The sequence below is a fragment of the Equus przewalskii genome, chromosome 25 (assembly GCF_037783145.1).
Source record: "Equus przewalskii isolate Varuska chromosome 25, EquPr2, whole genome shotgun sequence".
Taxonomy (NCBI): domain Eukaryota; kingdom Metazoa; phylum Chordata; class Mammalia; order Perissodactyla; family Equidae; genus Equus; species Equus przewalskii.
The window spans coordinates 22,179,919-22,204,409 of NC_091855.1; the positions used below are offsets into that span (position 1 = coordinate 22,179,919).

At 40.9% G+C, this 24,491-nt stretch overlaps 1 protein-coding gene across 3 annotated transcripts in view; it reads right to left on the bottom strand.

The window, feature by feature from the left end:
* The window catches only part of TMED8 (transmembrane p24 trafficking protein family member 8), a 37,145-nt gene continuing 12,654 nt past the window's right edge, over positions 1 to 24,491 (bottom strand). Inside the window, exons 2-7 of one of the 3 annotated variants that reach the window (XM_070593285.1) lie at positions 14,439 to 14,520; positions 6,942 to 7,071; positions 5,036 to 5,162; positions 4,508 to 4,813; positions 2,907 to 3,035; positions 1 to 1,462 (exon numbers count right to left, since the gene is read on the bottom strand). In XM_070593285.1, coding sequence (XP_070449386.1) covers positions 1,368 to 1,462; positions 2,907 to 3,035; positions 4,508 to 4,813; positions 5,036 to 5,162; positions 6,942 to 7,071; positions 14,439 to 14,520 — 869 coding nt within the window. In that variant the 3' untranslated portion in view covers positions 1 to 1,367. The other 2 variants (XM_070593284.1, XM_070593282.1) reach the window with 2 other exon arrangements.

Genomic DNA, 24,491 nt, shown 5'->3' on the forward strand with positions numbered 1-24,491 from the left:
GAATTTAAGAGCTCAGCCACTCTGTGTAGAGAACTCTAGTCTCTCTCCCACTATGATGCGCTTTCTTTCGATTGTACGTTCATGTTTATTTGTGCTCTAGAGAACAGGGTGGGGTGAAAGCAAGTGATTTTCATCTTGCTATCTGGCTCTATAAACTTGGACTGGGAGAGACTAAGGAAATGACTACCTCTTAGGATCTGCTGGGCTGTGATATTCTCAGTATATTATTACTTGTGCTTCAGTAAATAATAGTTTATCCCTAAAGTTCAGTAATTATAGAAATTTATTATGAGAATAGCGAATGAATTAGACGGTGAAAATATCTTAGCTATTTTGTGCTAATTGAACAAAGAAACCCTGATTGTTAGTGAACACCAGTACAGAATGAAATGTAACAATGTCCAAGACTTCAAAAGTGACCAGACAATAAGGGGCACACAGAGGCCATGGGACCAAGTCCCTCAGGCTTCCCTGATGCAACAGAACTAAGATTCCAAAGAAAATAAGTACAGAGAATCTCATGGCAAAAATAAACAATAAGTGTTATCCCACGGAGCTTGCTGTGGCCTGTGAGCTCTTTTTAAGAGAAAGTCAGAAGTTAATAAACAGAAAAATTAAGCAAGGCTTTAGCTAACTGGAGAACAGCTCAGTAGAAAATTCTTTTATAAAGATTCATTCAATTAGCTAAGGCAGGATTCAACTTCAGTGGTGAAAGAGTGGTCACTCAGCTATCTGACGGGATGACACACAAGTTTGCTTTTTACCGCCCAAATAGACAATCGCTAAAATAATTTCTAATTTTTTCCAAGGTATATAAATTTTGGCCAGTGTAATCCTCTATAAAATGCACTCAAATATAAAACAATGGATGTACGATGCTGCTCAGAGCAGGGGGATGCTATGGCCATCCACAACATCCTATCCTACTTGAGGCTTTGCACCCAGGGGAACGGAAGGTGCAGGCCATATTGCCCTTTGTTCGTGACAGAGATGCTACTGCAGACCTACTGGAGGAGCCCTGCTCTGTGAGTTCCTACTCATAGAGGGAGGAAAGCCTTGGTGTGAGGCACCCACACGAGGGAGGAATGAGACAAAGGAAACCTCCTGAAGAAGGTAACACCTCAGAGTAGGCAAAGGACTTTGAAATCCTGGAATCACAGGATATCTCTGATGGGCTAGTCAGTTCCTCCACACTCAATCCTGGGAGAATGGGCGGCTTTCCTCACAACCTAGAATTCCTCATGGGGAATGCAGGGGTAGTTTGGCACGATCCATCTCAGAAGGGGCAGACTCTCCCAAAGCATCACAGGACTGACCTGCGGGAATGGAACATGATCACTTCCCAGCTTCGCCTAAAATCATCATGTTTAACTCCACAGAAGAGGTGGTCTCAATGGCTCAGAGCAGATGGAAGCCTTCCGAGAAACAGATGGAAAGTGTTCCAAAGGCAAAATGAAATGTGCTAAAAAAATAAATAAAGTAATAAATAAATCTAATTATTCCTCAAAATTCTACGGCAGTAACAGACTTGACACAGGGAATAAGAAACAAGGAGGTACAGACAACCACAGTGGTCCCTTCTCTGCCTCCCCATCTGCCTGAGACCCCCGACCCTGCGGCTCTGGTGACCACTGGCTGCAGCACCCTGTGGCCCTCTGGGCTTCAGGGTGAATGGAGTGGGAAAGGCCATCACCAGGGAAATGCAAGCTTTGGCCTGGCAAAGAAGAAATCCAACCAGCAGCAACAGTGCCGCTTCATTATCACCTTTCCGAAGAGACTCTGCACCCCTGAAGCTTTACGCCCTCGATGCAAGAAACCCAAATCCAGAAGCTGTGGAAGTCTAATTGGTTCCAAAGCAAATTTCTAAATAACCCTCTAACTCTAAAGACAAAAAAAAGTGGTGGGGAATCTAGAGTGTTGTTTTGGGGGTTTTTTTTAAACCTTCCATCTCTTTGATTATACAAAAAAACAATTTTGTAACACTGGACTTTCAAAGATGTGAGTTCTGAGATCAAGCCAGCACCTAATTTCCACCCTTTCCCCGTCAACCACCAGTGTCCTGGTCAGGGACACTAGCTCTTGAAGCAGGAAGTGATGGAGGCAGTTTTTCTTCCCAGAAGATCTTAGACCACATGGATCATCACTTTAGCTTGCACAGAAGTTCTTGCTGTAATGGCAAAGACAGACTTAGGAAGGGGAGGAGAGGAGGCAAAGAGGCAGAGTCGAACCATCGGGACTGATAACACCCCTCCAAAGGCAGTGAGGGCTCCCAGCCTGTGCTAGAGACCACGAAGAACCGGCAGGCGGGAATATGGCAGTGGTGAGAGACTGGACAGAGCTGCCTCCGTCCAAGAGACTGGGTTCCTTCATGGACAATGTGCTTTTCCCTCTTCTAGCACTTCTGAAAAGCGAAGAGAGTGGGCGCCACTAAACGCGTCTGCAATAAAGGCACCGGGGGAGGAGGGAGCAGCCATTCGAATAATACACCTTGTACCAAAACAAACATTTTTAAAAGACAACACTCGACTTCCTTTTAGGCTCTTGCCTTATGGGTTCCTTCGGAGAGGGATTTTGCTGGAGTCTGAAGCAAGAAGAGCATGAGTGAGGGAGCACAGAACAGGGGTACTACACCACCGCCTGTAGAAGCCAAGAAGGGGGAAAAGCTACATGGGGGCGACAGTCAGGCATGCCAGGCAGGGCGTGAGGGTCAGGAGCCTCACACTTAACTTTTAGCTCTCGCCTATCCAAAACAAGAGGCCCCAGCTGGCAGCCTGCTCGAGCCCACAACGCCCACCTGCCTCCCGTCCCAGCCAGCCTTCAGCTCGTGTAGTAGATGTGGAAGTAGAGAGTCTTGTTGCGCAGCAGGGAGTAGGAGTTGTCAAACTTGAGCAGGTAGATGCCCTCACCGGGGTAGTCGTGGCTGCCAGCCTGCACGTCTCGGTGGCTGTCCCGCCGGTACACAGGCATGACTTCCCCATAGCGACCTCGCAGGGAGCTCCTGGAGCCTCTCTCCACATCTCCAACTGGGACAGGGTCTGCATGAGCAAAATGGCAGAATGTCTCAATATGAGTTGAGAGACTGAATAAGTCCTACAGGAAGGTCAGAGGATGAACCAGGTGACCTAGCGGCTTTCGCCAAGGAGGGATGCTATTGCCCTCCTACAGGAATTGGAAATGGCTGGTGGCCTTTTTGGCCATCACAGTGACTAATGGGTGATATTGGCATTTGGTGCCCAAGGGTCCAGGACTGCTAAACACCTGGATAGTACCTGCTCAACAAAGAAGCATGGCACCCCAAATGCCAATGACGTCTCCACTGAGAGACAAGGACTTCAACTTACAGAGCCTCGCCAGCTCCAGAAGTATCAACATTTCCAAGGAGAAAAAGATATTGAGAAAGTACGATTCTGACATCCTTTCATTCAACGGTGGAAAGAACCAGCTAATGGAGGCAGGAAATGGAGACATGCTGCACAGAGTGACCTAGAACTTTCACTTGACCTCCTGAAGAGCAGCAAATAAGATCTGAGGTTCTCCTCCCTAAATACCTTAAGATTTCCCTGCAGACCTGCTTTTTCATGTGGAAGCAAGTTAAGGGATTGATTTTAAGATTATATAGGAAAACCAAAGAATAAAGCCAGTGCTTAGAACCTACTCTTTTTTTTTTTTTTAAAGATTGGCACCTGAGCTAACATCTGTTGCCAATCTCCTTTTTTTTTCCTTCTTCTCCCCAAAGCCCCCCAGTACATAGTTGTATCTTTTAGTTGTAGGTCCTTCCGGCTGTGCTATGTGGGACGCCGCCTCAGCATGGCTTGATGAGCAGTGCCATGTCCACGCCCACGATCTGAACCAGCAAAACCCCAGGCCACTGAAGCAGAGCGTGCTAACTTAACCACTCAGCCACAGGGCCAGCCCCAGAATCTATTCTTATGTTACAGAAAAAAACATGTCCCTGGGCCATCCTGAGCAGGCACTGAAAGTAACAACTGGCCCAGAGCACAGAAACTACTTTCGAAACTGCTCTAGGCATGAAATAAAGAGGTCACAGTAGTCAGCCAGCTGTGACAGCTCGGAGGGGAAAGAGAATGCATCCATTTAGCAAACTGTAATCAGCCAGTTTGCTTCCAGGCCAAGAATAAATGTAAATATCTCAAAACTAAGAGAGAAATGTAAAATCATCTCAGGTTTACACGTGATCTGAAAAACCCTGCCTCTCATACAGCAGCACTGACCCACCCCTCTCCCTGCCCTCGGCCCAACCCTGTCCCCAGGGAGATGTTGGGGAAACAGCAGGTACTGAATAAAAGGAAAAGAATCGATACCAACCCTACCAGAATGTTCTTTGAGGGTCTGACTTTGGCCTGCATCACTCATCTCAGCTTCAGGGCTGAAAGGGATTCCCCACCTGCATTCTAAGGAAGAGGACTAGTACAACACAGGAAGTGGTCACCAGAAACTAGGTTGAGCCAGAAAAGGAAACTGCAAATTATGTTAAAATTAAATTTACCTTCAATCTCCTCCTCCTCTTCCTCATCTTCATCCTCATCCTCACTGGAATCACTGACCTGCACAGTTATGTCAGTGCTGGTTACAGGGGTCCAGTCAAAATAAACTCCAAAGCCAATGTCATAGTCATCGGTCGCAAACTCCCAGCAGACACGCTTCCCCTCTGGATGGGTAGGAACCCGGATGGTCACCACCTCACCCCGCTTCACCACCAGACGGCTGTTCTTCTCTTTGCCCAGCTTGCTTTTGAATTCCTTCATCTTGGCAAAGGTCCAGATGCACGGAGGAGCCATCAGAGGTGGGGAGACTGAAAGGACAGGCAGCTTACTGATGAGAAACAAGCGGAAATGCCGCCACACCTGGCATTGTGCTTCAGGAGGGCGTCACAGTCAAAGACATTCTTTCTACTGGCTTCTTTGACTTCCTTTCACAAGTCGCTTTCTTTCTTTCCTTCTACCTGCCTGCCTGCCTTTCTTTAAGTACCCACTGGAAACAAAAGAAACATTTTCTATACTCCCAAAGATCTCACCTTTCCTGTGGTCCCCCAGAAGATCTGCAGATTCCAAATCAGCTGAAAGAATATCCATAGCTCCCGTGTGCTCAGACTGGATCATAACGATGTCCCCAGACCTTTGTGGAACTTGATACTTGGCCATCTGCACAACAGAATTCTGGTTAAAGGACATACTAGAGTGGCAGATTCCAATTAGCCTCTTTCCAAATGAAGGCTACCCAACCCTGCCCTATTACCTCCACTCTCCAAACCCAAAGCCTAATGTGCTTGTCCACATTCCTTCTCTTTCCTCCAGGTACAGGTTACCAATAAATTCTACTAATTTTTTTTAATGCCACCAAAATGTTACCTAGTTTAAAGATTCTTTCGTGTTCTCTCCTACCTTTTCCAACTTTCCCACTCCAGACCCTTTATAAAAGCCTCATCTGCAAACATCCTCAAGGCTTGCTGCTGACTTCTGCATCAGCAGCACTTCCAGGCCATGCCTTGGTCTCGCCTCAGCCTGCACAGTATCTCCCTGCAGCTCCTCTCATGACAGCACTTGCCCCCGGGGTTAGCTCAACTCCCACTCTGCCATACATCCTCTGCTACAATTCCCGTTCAAAGGTCACTTCCAGATCACTGTCAATCAACTCACCAAGCACTGCAGAGAGAGAATACTGGTTCATATATATATACCGGTTTACATTCTCTGTCCCCTCCGTCTCACACATGGCACACCTTCCAGGGCTTATCCTATAGGTTGTCCCATCCACTAACATTGTTCTAAAAATAATTACAATTTCCCCTTAGATCAGCCCCGGGATTTGCATTTAAGGAGTATATTTGCTGCCAGACATCTAACCTGTATGCAAGAGTACAAATGTCACTTGATGCTCAAAGCCCTTGCTAACCCATGGCAGGAGCCTGCAAGCTCTCCCTAGTGGGTTTCACTTCAAATCACTCAGATTACTGCTCCTACTTCATGCCATTGTGCCTTAATGTCCCGCTCCTTCTCAGGAGCAGGCAATTGAAGAAGAAATGCACACCTACTGCCAACATGGGAGAGCACATCAGTGAGACAGCAGTCCAGTTAAGAGACCATAATTATACTTACAAGACATAATAAATAAATTTTGTAATCTTCCCAGACTACACTCTCATAATCATCTATTTCTGGAGAATAAGTCCTTCAGTTCTTATCTCCATTGCTAAATGAGGTGAATCAGACTTTGGCTAACTTGCTTGAACGAGTCTTTCCTTCTCCAGAAGGCTAACAAAGAATTTAGTTTGCACCTTATTAGCTGCATAGCCTTAGCAAAGTCACTAACAGCTCTTGGCCTCAGTTTCCTCATTTGTAAAATGGAGACATACTGGGAGCTATCTCACAGGGCTGTTCTCAGGAGTAAATGAAGTACTGTGGATAAAAATGCTTTGTAAACTATAAAGTATTATACAAATGTAATTACAATGCTTGGTGTTGTCTTTAGTGACACTAATACCATTTGTTATTATAACACATATGTTAATAAGGATACAAACAGGCCATTCCTCCATGGCAAGGAGAACACTGCAATCTGTACCCTTTCCATGGCATCTTTACCATAAATACTGAGTAGATCTACCACAAGAAAAGTGAGGCTAAAACACAGTCCAATGGTTTAAAGCTTCTCACAACAAGAGGATTTTAGACAACACGTAAACACTCATTCTAACACTTCATTTTCTGAATAGGTGCCTACTGGCTGCTAGTACAGTGACGGGCTCTGTGGGAGATATACATCATCATTCTTCAAATAATCAAAAATGAGAGGCCCCTAAAGAGCAAAAAGAATTCTGCGAGCCACCCTCACAGTGCTTTCACTTCCAACCCGTCCGTACGTCTCTAAGTTCTGATGCCACAAACTCCTTTTCAAAGAGAGAGCGAGAACGTGCTCCTTACCTTGTTGAGGACCTGGGCCTGGTCTGTAGGCAGCACTTCCTGTTCCACCAGGGCCTGAGCCTCCAAGGCACTGGCTGCTTTCCGCAGATCTTCAGCGGCATCCTCACTCCCTGGAGATACCATCTGTGGCCTCTCAGAGGAATAGAGCATGTCAATTAAAGGACTCTTTTAAAAGGCACGACCGTCCTGGAGAAACTCAGAAATAAAGCAACCTTCAAAAGACACCCCCCACAACCTCTGTTTTCCTCTGCTAGTTAGATCTACTGGCACTTTAGCTGATCTCTGCCCAGGGCTGAACTGGCCCACAATAAAGCGACGACAGTGTGTGAGGGCCCAGAGACTAACAAAGCCAGGTCCCAGGCTCCAAGAACCATGGGAAACACACAACTCCGTCATAAGATGGACTGCAGGTCTGGTTTCATTCCTCATTCTGGGACCCATGCCATTTGCTCTACACAGAATTTCAAAAAAGGAAAGTTAGAATCCCAGTTCTGTTCTGCATCTAAAGCCACTGGTTAGAAGCAAAGGAAGGAGGCCTAAGGCAGAAATTGATCACCAAAATAAAGGAAGTGCGAACTGATTAGCCCAGAGCAAAGTCTCCCAGCGGTGCCATTTCACCCCCTATCGCTGATAGCACACCATTCCCAGGGCACTGGGTAAGAAAAAAAGGTAATCACTTTCTTTTCTTTTTTAAGCACATTAATCTACCATTCCAATCACTTAAAAGACAACTATTTGATTAGTTAGTTTTAAAGAAGCAAGGAAATAATTTATGCCCTCTTCCATTTCTCCTGGCTCCCAGAGAGACTAGAAGGGAGTCAAGTGCCAGGGCTGTCGCACAATACCCCAGGCCTCTCGGAAAACTGTTGCCAACAAAAGGTGGCACAGATTTTTTAAAGCAGCAGTTATCAAAGTACAGTCCAGGGACCCCTGAGGTCCTGAAGACTCTTTCAGGGAAGGCTGTGAAGTCAAAACTTTCCCAAAAAAACTCTAAAATATGATTTGCCTTTTTTTCCTTTTCATCTTCTCAAGACTATACTGTGGAGTTTTCCAGAGACTACGCGACACAGGATATCACAACAGAATGAACACACAAAGCAGATCTGAGAATCCAGCTGTCTTCTGTTAAGCCAGACATTAAAGAGATTTACAACATCTCTCTTCTCACTAAATTATTTTTGCTTTGGAAAATAGTTGTTTTCCATTAAAAATATGCTATTTATATTAATGTAATGAGTTCATTATTGTTATTTTTAAATGAATCAATAACTATTTTCTGATTTTTCAGTTTTAATTTCTAACATAGTAAACATTGATAGATAGAACCCACATAAACAAAAATTCTTTGGGGTCCTCAATAATTTTCGAGAGTGTAAAGGGTTAAGAACCACTGCTTTAGGGCACGGTTTCCTCAGAAAAGCTGAGTAAATCACTGGAAAACAGTACTATAAACCACAGGGGGAAAAAGAGGGCTTATTTTGGTGTTCATTAGTTTCTTTGTTTCTCAATCCTACTTTATAAACTACCTCTTCTTCAGATAAAACAGAGCCAACTTTTGGAATATCCAAGTCACTCCAACCCACCTCAGAACAAACAAGAGGTAGTTACTATGAAAGTTAGAGCTGTGGGATACTGTTGGATTTTTATGGGTTTGCTTGGGTAATCCTGTATAAATTGTAAATTGGTCTAGGCTATGAGCCTATTTATCCTTGTTTTCTTATTCTTTTTTCTGTTTTTTGCTGAGGAAGATTAGCTCTGAGCTAACATCTGTCATCAGTCTTCCTCTTTTTTTGCTTGAGGAAGATTAGCCCTGAATTAACATCGGTGCCAGTCTTCCTCCACTTTATATGTGGGTTGCCGCGACAGCATGGCTGACAAATGGTGTAGGTCTGCGCCCAGGATCTGAACCTGCAAATCCGGGCCCCTGAAGTGGACTGCACTGAAATTAACCATTATCCCACAGGGCTGGCCCCCCATATCCTCGTAAACACAGAAATTACGGTCCATTTTTGTTCTTGACACAATTTATTATTATCTGTCTCCTCTATTAGAAGGTGAGCTTGATGGCAAGGACTGGGTCTTACTCCCTCTGTTTGCACAGCATCCACAGCCAAGCCTGTCATATGGAACCATAAGGCCCTTTGCGCTCCGACCCCATCTCCTAGAATGACCTCATCTCACCTTGCCTATTCCACTCTTGTCACAGTGGCCTCTTGAATGCTGAGACTCCTCAAACACCTCAAGCACTCTCCACTTGAGGGTTTTTGTACCTGCTGTCACCTCTACTCAGAATCCTCTTCCCCTAGCTACCTTATGACTTCCTTCCTTCAGGGCTCTGCTCAGCCATCACTTTTGGGGTACCTTCCCAGATGTCTGTATCTAAAACAGGTCACCCTCCCTGGCCCCAGCACTCTTTACACCCTCACCCTGCTTCACTTCTCTTCATTGCGCTCCTTATTGCCTACATACTATGTACCATATTTTGTTGATTGCAAGATGCCTATTTGTTTTCAGATTTTAATACAACTGAAAGATGGGATTTGAGCTGTATTAAAAATCGGTGGTGTTTTAAAACTGCCACAGGCCTGGTCTGACATCAAGTGCTTCCCCAGGAGATTTGTGATTGCTTCTGCCAGTACTCGGGAGTGCTACCAACTAGGTCAACTTGAACCTAAGTTCTGTTTAAGGGTTTTGTTTAGACAACACTGGTAGAGTGAATTTAGACAAAAAACTGGTGACTGCAGACTTGTGGTTCATATTCTCAGGGAGATTTCTCTTCCTGTTCTTACACTGTGCCAAGGTTGAGACATTCAAATCTCCTTGCTGTCCCTTTCTGTGTGGAGGGATTTCTTTCCTTGATTATCTTTTCACCCAAGGTGCAGGCTTTCGGTGTCCCAGCTCCATGGGGGAGTCTCTTATTAGACTCTCTATCTCAGCCATTTTTTCCTTTCTTAGTAGCACATAAAATAACAGTGCATCTTACAGTTGGTGGCAACCTAGATTCTATGAAATATGACACATGCTTGTTTTCTGTTCGCCTCCCCCATTAGAGTATAAGCTCCATGAGACTGGAGACTTGGATTGTCCGTTCATATGTGGTAACTTCCGCGCCCAGAACACTGCCAGCTAAGTAGGCTCTCAATAAATATCTGTTAAATGAATACATAGTAGACACCCAATAAATATTTGTTGAATGAATAAATGAATAAATTAACTTTTCTTTGGGAACAAAAGAGGAACATTTGGAATGTGAGGATACAACAGTTAATCTGAACCACTAGCCTGACCTTACTGTATATGGCATCTAAAATTTAGTCTCTTCTTTTGTGCATATCTGCACAAATATGGTTCTGCTCATAAAAAAAAAATTTTAAAGAGGACATGCAACAGCCACATAAATTTAATATTCACTTAGCCTTTTATGCTCTGAAGAATTAATGAAAGATATTTTGGGAAAGATCAATTGCAAATGACTAGATGCTGATGATAAACCACGTAAAGGTAAACTCCCACAGGGAGCCTTCTGGTTTGTGCTGACCCGGAACAGAGAGGCCATCCCACAGGAAGGGGAGAGTCTGGCCAGCCAGGCAGCCTCACTAGAAGAGATAGAGCTGTTTCCGTTTCCAGTATGCACAAACATAAACACTATACTTTAGACATCACGCTCGCGGGATTTTCTTCTTCACTCTAGATTTCAGAAACAAAACTTTAAAATTAAATCTCCTTTTGTCTAAGAATGTTCTATGCTCCTTGCTCAAAAAATTTATTTACGAGCCAGCCCTGATGGCCTAGAGGTTAAAGTTCAGTGCTCATGACTTTGGCGGCCCAGGTTCATTTCCCAGTCACGGAACCACACTACCTGCCTGTCAGTTGCCATGCTGTGGTGGCAGCTCACACAGAAGAACTGGAACGACTTACAACTAGGATATACAACCATGTACTGGGGCTTTGGGGAGGAAAAAAAAAATTTATTTACTCTTAGGAGGAAAAAACAGTTCTGTGACAAAACCCATCCCCCAAGGATCCTTCAAATCAACATGTGCAGAGAAAGGGTGGTGGCAGGAAGAAAGAAAGGAGCTCTCCTCAGGGGATTTGATGAGAACATGAATGGTCTCAAATAATCAAAGCCCTGAAGAGGCCATGTCTTCTATAAGGATTGTCACATATAATAACCCAGTTGCTCTAAGCACAGAACTCAAAACCCTTCTATTGCTACTTAGGACAATAAGCTTTAGAGTTGAACAAACCTAAAGCTGTGTGAATTTGGGCAAATTATTGAATTCAGTATTTGATTTTCCTTATCTTACAAAAAACAACCGGTATACTTATTTCATTAGGGTTGCTATGAGGATTAAATGAGAGAATACATTTTAACACCTATATAGTATTGAGAAAATAGAAATATTTGATTAAAAGTAACTCTTTTATCACTGTAACAGAGAAACATTCAATAAAGTACGGCTATTACATTATTATCAGCAACTATATTATAATTATATTAATCATTATGATCTTCCATCATCTGAATTCTGGGGGAAAAGCTTTACTCCATAAATAAAGGTAAAAAGAAAGAACTTCTAAACAGAATTCAAGAAGTAACAGGTTTTTTTTTTTTTTTTTTACAAGTTTTTATGTGGATATTTTTATTTCTCTTGGGTATACACCTACAAGTGGAATTGCTGGGCCATATAGTAACTTTATGTTTAACATTTTAAGGAACTGCCAAAGCAGCTGCACCATTTTACATTCCCATCAGAAATACATGAGCGTTCCAATTTTTTCACCATCACCAACACTTGTTATAATCTGTCTTTTTGATTATAATCATCCTAGTGGGTGTGAAATGGTATCACGTTGTGGTTTTTCTTTTTTATTAAGATTATGATAGATTACAACCTTGTGAGATTTCAGTTGTACATTATTGTTAGTCATGTTGTGGGTACACCACTTCCCCCTTTGTGCCCACCCCCCAACCCCCCTTTTCCCTGGTAACCACCGATCAGTTCTCCTTGTCTATATGTTAACTTCCACCTATGAGTGGAGTCATATAGAGTTCGTCTTTCTCTGTCTGGCTTATTTTGCTTAACATAATACCCTATAGGTCCATCCATGTTGATGTGAATGGAACAATTTTGTCCTTTTTTATGGCTGAGTAGTATTCCATTGTGTATATATACCACATCTTCTTTATCCAATCATCAGTTTCTGGGCATTTAGGTTGGTTCCACATCTTGGCTATTGTAAATAATGCTGCGATGAACATAGGGGTGCAAGGGACTCTTGGGATTGCCGATTTCAGGTTCTTAGGATAGATACCCAGTAGTGAGATGGCTGGGTCATAAGGTATTTCTATTTTTAACTTTTTGAGAAATCTCCATACTGTTTTCCATAGTGGCTGCACTAGTTTGCATTCCCACCAACAGTGTATGAGGGTTCCTTTTTCTCCACAACCTCTCCAACATTTGTCACTCTTGGTTTTGGATATTTTTGCCAATCTAATGGGTGTAAGGTGATATCTTAGTGTAGTTTTGATTTGCATTTCCCTGATGATTAGCGATGATGAACATCTTTTCATGTGTCTATTGGCCATCCGTATATCTTCTTTGGAGAAATGTCTGTTCATGTCCTCTGCTCATTTTTTGATCGGGTTGTTTGTTTTTTTGTTGTTAAGCTGTGTGAGTTCTTTGTATATTATGGAGATTAACCCTTTGTCGGATAAGTGGCTTGTAAATATTTTTTCCCAATTAGTGGGCTGTTTTTTTGTTTCAATCCTGTTTTCCCTTGCCTTGAAGAAGCTCTTTAGTCTGATGAAGTCCCATTTGTTTATTCTTTCTATTGTTTCCCTCGTGTGAGGGGTTATAGTGTCCAAAAAGATTCTTTTGAAACTGATGTCAAAGAGTGTACTGCCTATATTCTCTTCTAGAAGACTTATTGTTTCAGGCCTAATCTTTAGGTCTTTGATCCATTTTGAGTTTATTTTGGTGTGTGGTGAAAAAGAATGGTCAATTTTCAATCTTTTGCATGTGGCTGTCCAGATTTCCCAGCAACATTTGTTAAAGAGACTTTCTTTTCTCCAATGTAGGCCCTCCGCTCCTTTGTCGAAGATTAGCTGTCCATAGGTGTGTGGTTTTATCTCTGGGCTTTCAATTCTGTTCCATTGATCTGTGCACCTGTTTTTGTACCAGTACTATGCTGTTTTGATCACTGTAGCTTTGTAGTATGTTTTGAAGTCAGGGATTGTGATGCCTCCAGCTTTGTTTTTCTTGCTCAGGATTGCTTTAGCAATTCGCGGTCTTTTGTTGCCCCATATGAATTTTAAGATTCTGTGTTCAATTTCTGTAAAGAATGTCCTTGGGATTCTGATTGGGATAGCTCTGAATCTGTAGATTGCTTTAGGTAGTATGGACATTTTAACTATGTTTATTCTTCCAATCCATGTGCATGGAATGTCTTTCCATCTCTTTATGTCGTCGTCAATTTCTTTCAAGAAAGTCTTGTAGTTTTCATTGTATAAATCTTTCACTGCCTTGGTTAAATTTATCCCAAGGTATTTTATTCTTTTCGTTGCGATTGTGAATGGGATTGAGTTCTTGAGTTCTTTTTCTGTTAGTTCATTCTTAGTGTATAGAAATGCTACTGATTTATGTATGTTGATTTTATACCCTGCTACTTTGCTGTAGTTGTTGATTGTTTCTAATAGTTTTTCTATGGATTCTTTGGGGTTTTCTATATATAAGATCATGTCATCTGCAAGGAAGTAACAGATTTTAAAAATATCTTAACATTCCCCCCTACCCCAGCCATCAATTTTGTGTGGGCATGGAGACCACAGGTTCTACTGGACAAAAGTGTACCATGAGTTGGTCAGTTGAACTATAATACCCACTAGCTTAGTGTTCTCCAAAACATAGTTTTTCATTAATTATTCCATTAATGTTTCATGGTTCCCACTCATTCTAGGGCTCAGTACAATTGTTCCCTTTCTGTTATACACGTTGATATCAATGATGACGGGTGGACAAGATTGATAAAGAAGGAAATTAAGAATGACAACATGAAGGTCATCATAATGAATTAATCTGAAAATTACATAATAAAAAACTACCTCCAATCATGTGTGTGTCTGAGAGAGTGTGTGTGTGTATGTGCATGCATTTTATGGGTAGAAACCAGACACTTTCTCTTGCAAGTCCACCTGGGATCTACTTTAAATGTCTTAACATTTGAGCCTGGTCTTCAGGAGAAGATAAATGAAGACACTGCACTATTTGTTTCAGTTTTATTCTCTAAGGGTAAAATAAAATTTTATAACTGAAATAGATCTGACATTGCTCCTAAATACACTTAAAGCGTTGATTAATTAACAACAAAATCATCCATACCCTTCACTTCAACTTGTCTTCCCCTTAAAGTCATTGCCCACTTCTTGCAGTCAATTCTGATCTCAGAAGATAAAACCTCTAGAAACATTTCATCCAATGCAGTTACTGTCCCTACCTGTAGGATGAGGAATTGGGTTCTGGATCAGAGGCAGGAGCCACTGGAGAGGTGACCTTAGTGTTTTCTAGATCTTCATTCTCTAGAAAATCAGGGGAAGAAAAATTCAATATCTGAGAGGGAACACAATCATAATTATCTTGTACCTTTAAAAAAATCTGGTAGTTTCAACCAACTTTCTCATTTCAAAAATATTCTGGGCACAAACTTTATACTCTGGGATGCCCAGTACATCAATTATCCAAGTCATCACATCTAAGTATTTTCAGACAGTCATAACTCATTCATAAAAAAATAAGTCATTTTCTAAAACAAGTCCCCAAAGAATTACTCCTAATTCAAGAATCACACTTCTCAAAAAGCAGATGATTAAATTAGGCAGAACACAGAGGGCAGAGTGGGATGCAGGATGCAACGAACTGGGATTCAGTGCCAAAGGATAGTGTCACTTCTACACTCAATAAGCTCACATCACTATATCCAGGTCAGGTAAAGGATTTTTCTACTTTCATTCATTTACTTACTCACTCACTCACCAATGATTTCTTGAATAAACGTTAGATGCCTTCAAGGAGTACATAGGTGAGATGCATAATGAAGGCCATGATCCCCAAGCTCACAACAAGCCCATGGCTGATATTTTCATAGCCATTTGGCAGCTAAGAAAACTGAGATATAGAGACAGGATTCAAACCCAGGCACATGCTCTGAACCATTAGGAGCTGTTAAGTTTTACGGTTTATTTGCTTAGTCTTTCCTTGAGTACTCAGAAAAGCATATGGTTCAGTGTATTTAGATAACCCCTGGTTTAACCTCTTCTAGTTAAGACAGCAAGAAACTGAAGCCCCAAATTGACTTCTCAATACCAAATACAACCTCAAACACTGAAAGATTCAGGTTAGTAGCAACATAAAAGTGCAAATGACAGGCAAATATCTGTGATCCAACTTTAGTCTCTTTTTATGTATGTGAACAAGATCTTTCTCTTTTCATCAATTCACACCCTTCTAGGTGGAGCGCCTTACAGCTTACGTCACTCAATTTTCCTCTTGTGAGATAATAGAAAATACATATATTAGTCTCTGCCCCCAGTTCCTGGCACAGAACTCCTAAAACCCTTATAATTCCTAAGTGATAAGAGCACTAGAAGCATCTTTTGTTCTAATCTTTTGGTCTTTGACCCCGGTTCCTGACACAGAGTTCCTAAATCCCTTGGAATTTCATGGGTGATAGCAGTGTATTTGTTCTAACGAGGTGACTGTTGGTGGGCTCCTGATGGGGGCTGCTCACTAGAAACACCAAGCCCTGATTAGAAGCTTGGAATTCTCAGCCCCACCCCCCATTCTCCAGGTGGGGAGAGGGGCTAGAAATGGAATTAAGGATTGATCATGCCTACGTGATGAAGCCTCCATAAAAATCCCAAAAGTATGGGGGTTTGGGGAGCTTCCAGGTTGGTGAACACATCTGTACACTGGGACACTGACACACCCCAACTCCACAGAGACAAGCTCCTGCATTCCAGACCCTCCCAGACCTCCCCTTTGCATCTCTTCATCTGGCTGTTCATCTGCATCCTTTACTGTATCCTTTAATAAACTGGTTAACGTAAATAAGTGTTTCCCTGAGTTCCGTGAGCTAAAAAATAATCGAATCCAAGGAGGAGTGGGTCATAGGAACTTCCAATTTGTAGCCAAGTGGGACAGAAGTCGTAGGCAACCTGGGGACCTACTAATTGCAACTGACCTTTGAAGTGAGGAGGGGTGCAGGGGGTGCAGACTTGTGGGACTAAGCCCTTAAACCTGGGGGATCTGATGCCATCTCCAGGTAGAGAGTGTCAAAATTGAGTTAGATTGTAGGAACCCAGCTGGTGTCACAGAATTGCTTGGTGTGGGGAAAAAACCCCACACATCTGGTGTCAAAAGTGTTGTGAGTGTGGCAGTAGTGCGAGAGTCAAGGAGAAACACAGGAGGAGTGAGCTTTTCTTTACGCCTCTCAACAAAGGAACTGAGTCTAAGACATCGTCAGATGTTGCCACTCAGTGAAGATGCCCTTTTCACAGACGGATAATGAGAATAGAAAGTTCTTCCCTACGTCGACCTAAGTAAAATCTGTGTCCTAATAAATTCTGCTCTTTGATCACTCTGCCCCCACAATATCCTTTCAAATATTTACAGCCTGCTATCACATTCCAGCAAGTTCCTTCCAGCCTGACCAGAACTTCCCTCCAGTTCTCTCAATCATCCCTTAGATCTCTGACGATGCTGACCATTTAGTTGTTTCACTTTGTCCCACTGAAAGAACGCTAAAACAGATGACTCTGTCAGATGTGACCTAACCCATGCAGAGTACACTGAGACAATGATCTCTTAATAAGGACGCAGTATTTCTTGACGTAATACCTTAACCAGGCACTAGGTTTTTTGTAACTGAAAACTTACCGTTGACCTAAATAAGTCAATCAAGATCTCCAGGGCTTATAAAAATACACTTCGTCTAAGCCCAGATTCTCCTATGCTCTATTTTTGAAACAGATTTTTGGAAAATAATTGACTTTTTAACTTAAATGCAGGACTTTACATTTCCATATTATTTATTTCAAATTAGCTTTTTGAGATTACACTAACATATGCTTTGCTCATTGTAGAACACATTAAATACAGATTAGAAAACATTTTACAGTTACCCTTCTAGACTTTGATATACAAATAATCCATTATTCAGTGTAGAAAACTCAGGAAATAAAGATAAGCCAAAAAAAAAAAAAAGCAAAAAACAAAACAACCAACCACAATCCCACTAGCCAAAGATAACCATTGTTTACATTTTGGTGCATATCCTTTCAGAAATATATTTATACATATACTTACATGTATATATGTGTGTGTATGTACATATATAGATGTATATGTATATACATCTATATATTTATATATTTTTCCCCTATCCCAAGCCATCAACTTTGTGTGGGGCATGGAGACCACAGGTTCTACTGGACAATACTGTACCATGAGTTGATCAGTTGGATTGTGATACTTACTAGCTCAGGATTCTCCAAAATACAGTTTTCACTAATTATTCCATTAATGTTTCAGAGTTTCCACTTACTGTAGGGTTCAGTACAAATATATATAAATATTTGTTTATATTCATATTTCTGAAAGGATATGCACAAAATGTTATCAAACATTATTCATGAAGACTTTTCAGGGTTAGTAAACATGGGGCTACACCACAATTTTAAATGGCTGCATATTATCCCACAGGCTACACCATAATTTCTTTAACCAAGCCCCAAGCCTCTATTGTTAAAGCTGGAGGCTGTTTCAAATATTCCACCTTTACTGACAATGATGCTGCACTGGAGGTGTCTACAACCCTTTCTTAAGAACTTTCCCTGTTCACAGCCTTGGAAGGGGCAGGCCCTGTGACCACGATACACTATGCTGGCCATAGCTCATTGGGTGAACACCTGCCCAAAGTCAGTCCAGTTTTCTTCCCAAATACCTGAAGATGGCATCAGAGAATAAAACAGTCTGAGGAGCTTCAGTGGGGTCAGAGACTGAGCCTACCATTTTGGAGAAGCTTTCTAGGTCAGACAAAAGCAGATGACTAAGCAGAGAAGACAACTGTCAGAGACAGGAAAATGATGCATTCATGCAAAGAGAAGCAACAAGGGACCACGGGGTCCAGGAGGAACACAGATGCAGAGAGGCTACCTGACCACTTTCTAATTCCCATGAGGTCCAACTGTGCTTCCTGCAATTAGATTCTGTAAGACTGCTTTCTGTCCTAACAATAAGCTCTCTTTCTTTTTATTTTTTATTGTGAAATATATCATACATACGAAACACTGCATGAAAAGTAGACACCGAGCTAAAAATGTTAATAATACCAATACTGCATACTCACTAACTAAGTTAATTACTAGTACTTCAAAATTTAAAACTCCCTTGTGTAACGCCCCTTCCCAATCACCTCTCTCCCTATTCTGAATTTTGAGTAAATTATTTCCTTGTTATTCTTCATATACTATAATTATATTAATTACTACTATGTAAAAACTTTCTTATTTTAAAAAATTTTTAAACATACACAAAATTAGAGAGCAGTGGAAGGAAGACTCATGCACCTGTCACCTATGTTCTCAACAACATCTTACATCTTGTTTCATCCATCCTCTGCCTCCCTGCTCTACCACCACATACACAGTGCATTATCTAAAGCAAAGCCCAGACATCATTACATCCATTTAGAATATATCTCTAAAGAAAAAGACTTTCAGGGCCAGCCCTGTGGCCTAGTGGTTAAGTTCAGCATGCTCTGCTTTGGCGGCCCGGGTTCAGTCCCTGGGTGCGGACCTACACCACTCATCAGCAGCCATGCTGTGGCAGCATCCCACATACAACATAGAGGAAGACTGGCACAGGTGTTAGCTCAGGGCGGATCTTCCTCAGGAAAAAACAAAAGAAGGAAAAAGACTTCCAACATAGGTACAATATCATTATCACTCCTACAAAACTGGCAATTCCTTAATATCGTTTCAAACCCAGCCCATGTTCAAATTTCTCCAATTGTTTCACAGATTGTTTTTTAACAGCTGGTTTGTTTGAATCAGGATCCAAGTAAGGTTCACACACTAAATTTAGCTTATATGTATCTTAAGTCTCTTAATTTATAACAATCTTCACTCCACTGTTTTTCATACAATATATCTGTTGAAATAAAAATTAAAATATCATGTGACCTACAGACTTTGCACATTCTGAATCTGGCTGCTTGCATTTTCATGGTGTCACCTTAACAGATTCTTCTGTCCACTGTGTTACCTGTAAACCGGTCGGAGATCTACGGCTGGGCTGATACAGTAGCCACTAGCACATGTGGCTAAATTTAAATTAATTAAAATTAAACATAATGTAAAATTCAGTCCCTCAGTCTCACTAGGCACATTTCAAGTACTCAATAGTTACAAGCTGCTAGTGGCTACTGTACTGTACAGCACAGAAACAATTTCATCACCAAAGAAAATTCTACTGGATAGTGTTGACCTAGAGGCTTGGTTCAGTTTTGTCCTCGCAAGAATACTCCAGACACGGAGCATGTAATATTCCCACTGCACCACATCAGAAAGCACATCGTGTGTGGTCCTCACAACTTTAATGGGGTAACGACTGATCGTTGGGTTCTTGTTTTCAGCCCAAGTCACCTAATGGCTTTAGCAGCCATTCACAACCATTGTCTAAAATAGATCCAGCATTTCGTTAGAGGCTAGAAAATGATTTTTCTAATTCTAGCACTTTCTATATTTATTAGTTAAATTCTTGTATAAAAAAATAACTTCCCCTCATCAAGTATTATTCATAAAAGAAAGGCAGGATAAAGGCTTGAGTCTTTCCTAATTGTCAGAATACTGAGTGAGAACCACAGCAATCTCCGTTTATTTATTTTTTGAAGTATTGTTAGAAATATGTGGATTTTAACAAATATTTTATGTGTTTCAAGTTTTTCTAGTTTTGGCCAGTGGGAGCTCCTTAGAGTAGGCTTCTGTGTCCTTTTAATGTGACCGCAGTGGTCTTGTTTACAGACAAGTTCCAAGCTCACCTTATAAATGCCCTGCCCCAGACCTGGAATCAGCCATCTCTAAAGAGTACTGGTTCTTCTTCATGAGACCACAATTAGGTAAAATATCACACACAAATATACTTACATACACACGCACACACGTCATGAATTCATCCACATACTTCCAATTCAGATTAAATCCAATTCAAACTGAATCTAATTCAGGAATTTTAGCTACATTTAATTTTATTTTTATATTTCTTGGTCTCTTTTGTGGAAAATCCTAGATCCTAATAATATCCACATAAAAACATATTTGCTTTATTCTACAATGTAAATATAATAGTTTTAAAAGAATAATATTATGGGGCCGGCTCAGTGGCACAGCAGTTAAGTTCACACACTCCGCTTCGGTGGCCGAGGTTTCACCGGTTCGGATTCCGGGTATAGACATGGCACCACTTGGCACACCATGCTGTGGTAGGCGTCCCACATATAAAGTAGAGGAAGATGGGCACAGATGTTAGCTCAGGACCAGTCTTCCTCAGCAAAAAGAGGAGGATTGGCAGCAGATGTTAGGTCAGGGCTAATCTTCCTCAAAAACAAAACAAACAAAAAAAGAATAATATTATTACTAAGAATATGGTTACTAAATTTGAGGTTAAGATTTATTTGCAGTTATTTTTATCCCTATGATATATCCTAATGGACATATTCTCTCAAATTTTACTGTTTTAAAACTTGAAATACTACTTGAATTAATAATTCCATGTGTGGTCTTGCCACCAACTTCTGGTTATGCCACAAGGCTCATTTGTTTCATTTTGTTTTGATTTTTTGAGATTCTTTTGGATTGATTACTTATTCATTTATATTGATATAAATCATGTTCATGTTTCCAAAGTCAAAACTTTTTTTTAAAGGGAATATTCAGAGAAGTCTAACTTCTCTTCTCCTACAGATGGCCACTTTTATCAGCTTTTTAATTTAATCTGCCATTATTTCTTTTTGAAAATATAAGCAAATATATACACATATATTCATATTTTACCCCTTTTCTTAGAGGAAAAAATACACATTCTTCTGTACCTTGGTGGACCATCAGTACACCAGAGTGATGTCCCTACCAGTGGACATTTGGGTTATCTCCAGCCTATTAATGTTACAAATTGTGCTACAATGCCTTGAGCACAGTTCATATTTTTGCCAGGGTGTCTTTGGGATAAATTCCTAGTAGTAGAATTTCTAAAGCTAAATTCCTCTCCACAGAGATTGTATCATTTTACATTCCCATCGGCAATATGTACGTGCCTGCTTCCCTACGGCTTCCTCCCTTTGACGACAGAGCTTGACATGTGAGGAATAGTATCTGAATCTTAATTTACACTCCTCATTTTTAAAGCATTAGAGCATTGTTTTCATATAATAACCTCTTTTTACTTTATTTCCTTAGGACAAATTGAAATGTCTTGTCTACACATTAAGACTTTTATACATATACACATTGCCCAATTTTTCTCCAAATTTCACTTCTAGTAGCAGTGATAAGTGTGACCATTTTGCCATAGTCTCCTAACACTATTCCTGACAATCTTTGCCAATCTGATAGATAAAACACAATGAGGCTTTACTGTTTTAATGTGCAGTCCTTTGATATTTCATATCAAAACAAACTCTTTCTTTCGCACCACCGCCCCCCCCCCGCCCCCGGGGAAGATTCGCCTTGAGCTAACATCTGTTGCCAATCTTCCTCTTTTTTGCTGAAGAAGATTTGCTCTGAGCTAGTGTCTATTGCCAATCTTCCTCTATTTTGTATGTGAACCACTGACAAGTGGTGTAGGTCCACACCTGGGGAACTGAACCCGGACCAGCGAAGCAGAGTGCACCAAACTTTACCACTAGGTCACCAGGGCTGGTCCAAAACAAACTCTTTTATGCTTTGTTTGTTTGTTTTTGGTTAAAAACATGAGGTCATACCATACAAACTGTTTAATCTATCTTCCTCACTCAACTATGATATTTATCCATTTTAAGCAGCCCACTGAATCTGCCCTTCAGATATCACTTCACCAAATGTTTTACCAAAATCAAAATATACTATATACACAGCAACCACATCAAAAAGGGAATCCTGAGTTAACGACTTTGCCTGCTTCATTCAACAGACCTTTACTGGGCCCCTGCTGTGTGTCAAGTACTGCATTCCATATTGGGAATACAGAGTTAAATTAGACATGATTTGTGCCCCAAAGATGTCAGCCTACAGAGGAAAAGAAACTCATCAATGAACAACTGCAATATAAAAGTGGTGTTATTTAGAATAGAATTATGCCCTAAACATCACAGGAACACAGAAGGTACTTAACTAATTCAGGGAAGAAAGGTGTCAAAAAAGGTTTCCTGAAAGAGATGACAATTAATCTGTCTTAAAGAAGAGCAGGACTTGGCCAAGTCATGTGGAAAAGGGCATTGCAGGCAGACAGGACTGAATGAGCAAGAGCAAGGATAAGAAAAAACACCACAGCGAAAACTACAGAACATTGATGAAAAAAATTAATGAAGACACAAACAAATGGAAAGACGTCCCACGGTCATAGATTGGAACTTAACGTTGTTAAAATGCTCATATTACCCAAAGCAATCTACAGATTCGATGCAATCCCTATCAAAATCCCAATGACATTTTTTACAGAAATAAAAAAATACTAAAATTCATATGGAACCACAAAAGACCCTGAATAGCCAAAGCAATCTTAAGAAAAAAAGCACAAAACTGGAGACATCATACTTCCTGATTTCAAAACATATTACAAAGCTACAGTAACTAAAACAGTATATTACGGGCATAAAGACAGACAATAGGCCAATGGAACAGAATAAGGGCCCAGAGATCAATCCACACATATACGGTCAACTGGTCTTTGACAGGTGCCAAGAATACACAACGGGAAAGGACAGCCTCTTCAACAAATGGTGTTGGAAAATGGATATCCACATGCAAAAGAATGAAATCAGACCTTATCTCACATCATATAAAATCAACTCAAAATGAATTTAAAAACGTAAGACCTGAAACTGTAAAACTCCTAGAAGAAAACAAAGGGGAAAAGCTTCATAACACTGGCCTTAGTGATGATTTTATGGATATGACACCAAAACTACAGGTGACAAAAGCAAAAATAGACAAGCAGGACTACATCAAACTGAAAAACTACTGCAAAGGAAAGAAAACAATCAACAGAGTGAAACCTATGGAATGAGAGAAAATATGCCAACCATATATCAGATAAGGGGTTAATTTCCAAAATATATAAGGAATTCCTACAACTCAATAGCAAAAAAACCCATTAACCCAAATTAAATATGGGCTAAAGACTTGAAGAGACATTTCTCCAAAGAAAACATACAAACGGCCAACAAGTATATGAAAAGATGCTCAATGTCACTAACCACAAGGAAATGCAAATCAAAACCACAATGAGATATCACCTCACACCCAGCTATTACAATGGCTATTATCAAAAAACCCAAAGACAAGTGTTGGAGAGGATGTGTAGAAACTGGAACCCTTGGACACTGCAGGTGGGAATGTAAAACGGTGCAGCCACTATGGAAAACAGTATAGAGATTCCTCAAAAAATTAAAAATAGAAATATCATATGATCTACCAACCCCACTTCTAGGTATTTATCCAAAAGAATTTAAATCAGGATCTTGAAGAGATATTAGCACTCCAGTGTTCACTGCAGCACTAGTCACAATGACCAAGATGTGGAAACAACCTAAATGTCCACTGACAGATGAATGGATAAAGAAAATGCGGTGTATATACATATAATGGAATATTATAATACTCTTAAAAAAGAAGGAAATCCTGCAATATGCAACAATATGGATGAACCTTGAGAACATTATGCTAAGTGAAATAAGCCAGTCACAGAAAGACAAATATCACATGATTCCACTTACATGAGGTATCTAAAATACTCACTCACAGAACAGAGTAGAATGGCAGACGCCAGGGGCTGGGGGCAGGAGGAAATGGGGAGTTGCTAATCAATGGGAATAAAGTCTCAATTATAGAAGATTAATAAGTTCTGGAGATCTGCTGCACAACATTGTCCCTACAATTAACAATATTGTATTGTACACGAAAACATTTTTTGAAATATTTAAAAAGCATTTCACAGAAATTAAAAAAGAATAAATATTGTAAAACAAACTGATAAAAGACCATACCAGTTCAGTGCATATAGCAAGGTGCAGGGAGAGAGCCAAGAAACACAGGTCCCATCACAGGGTATGAGTGAATCCCTACAAGTGCAGGGCCCCAGGCGAGGTACTGGAGAGAATGCGCTGACGCAGAAAGACTCCTGGCCCTCATGACGCTTTCAGTCCGGCAGGGAAGACTGTGAAGGGCCTTTTATCCCACAGGGGATCAATTATTTTAAGCTGAGAAATGCCATGGTCAACGTTGTATTTTTTGGTAGA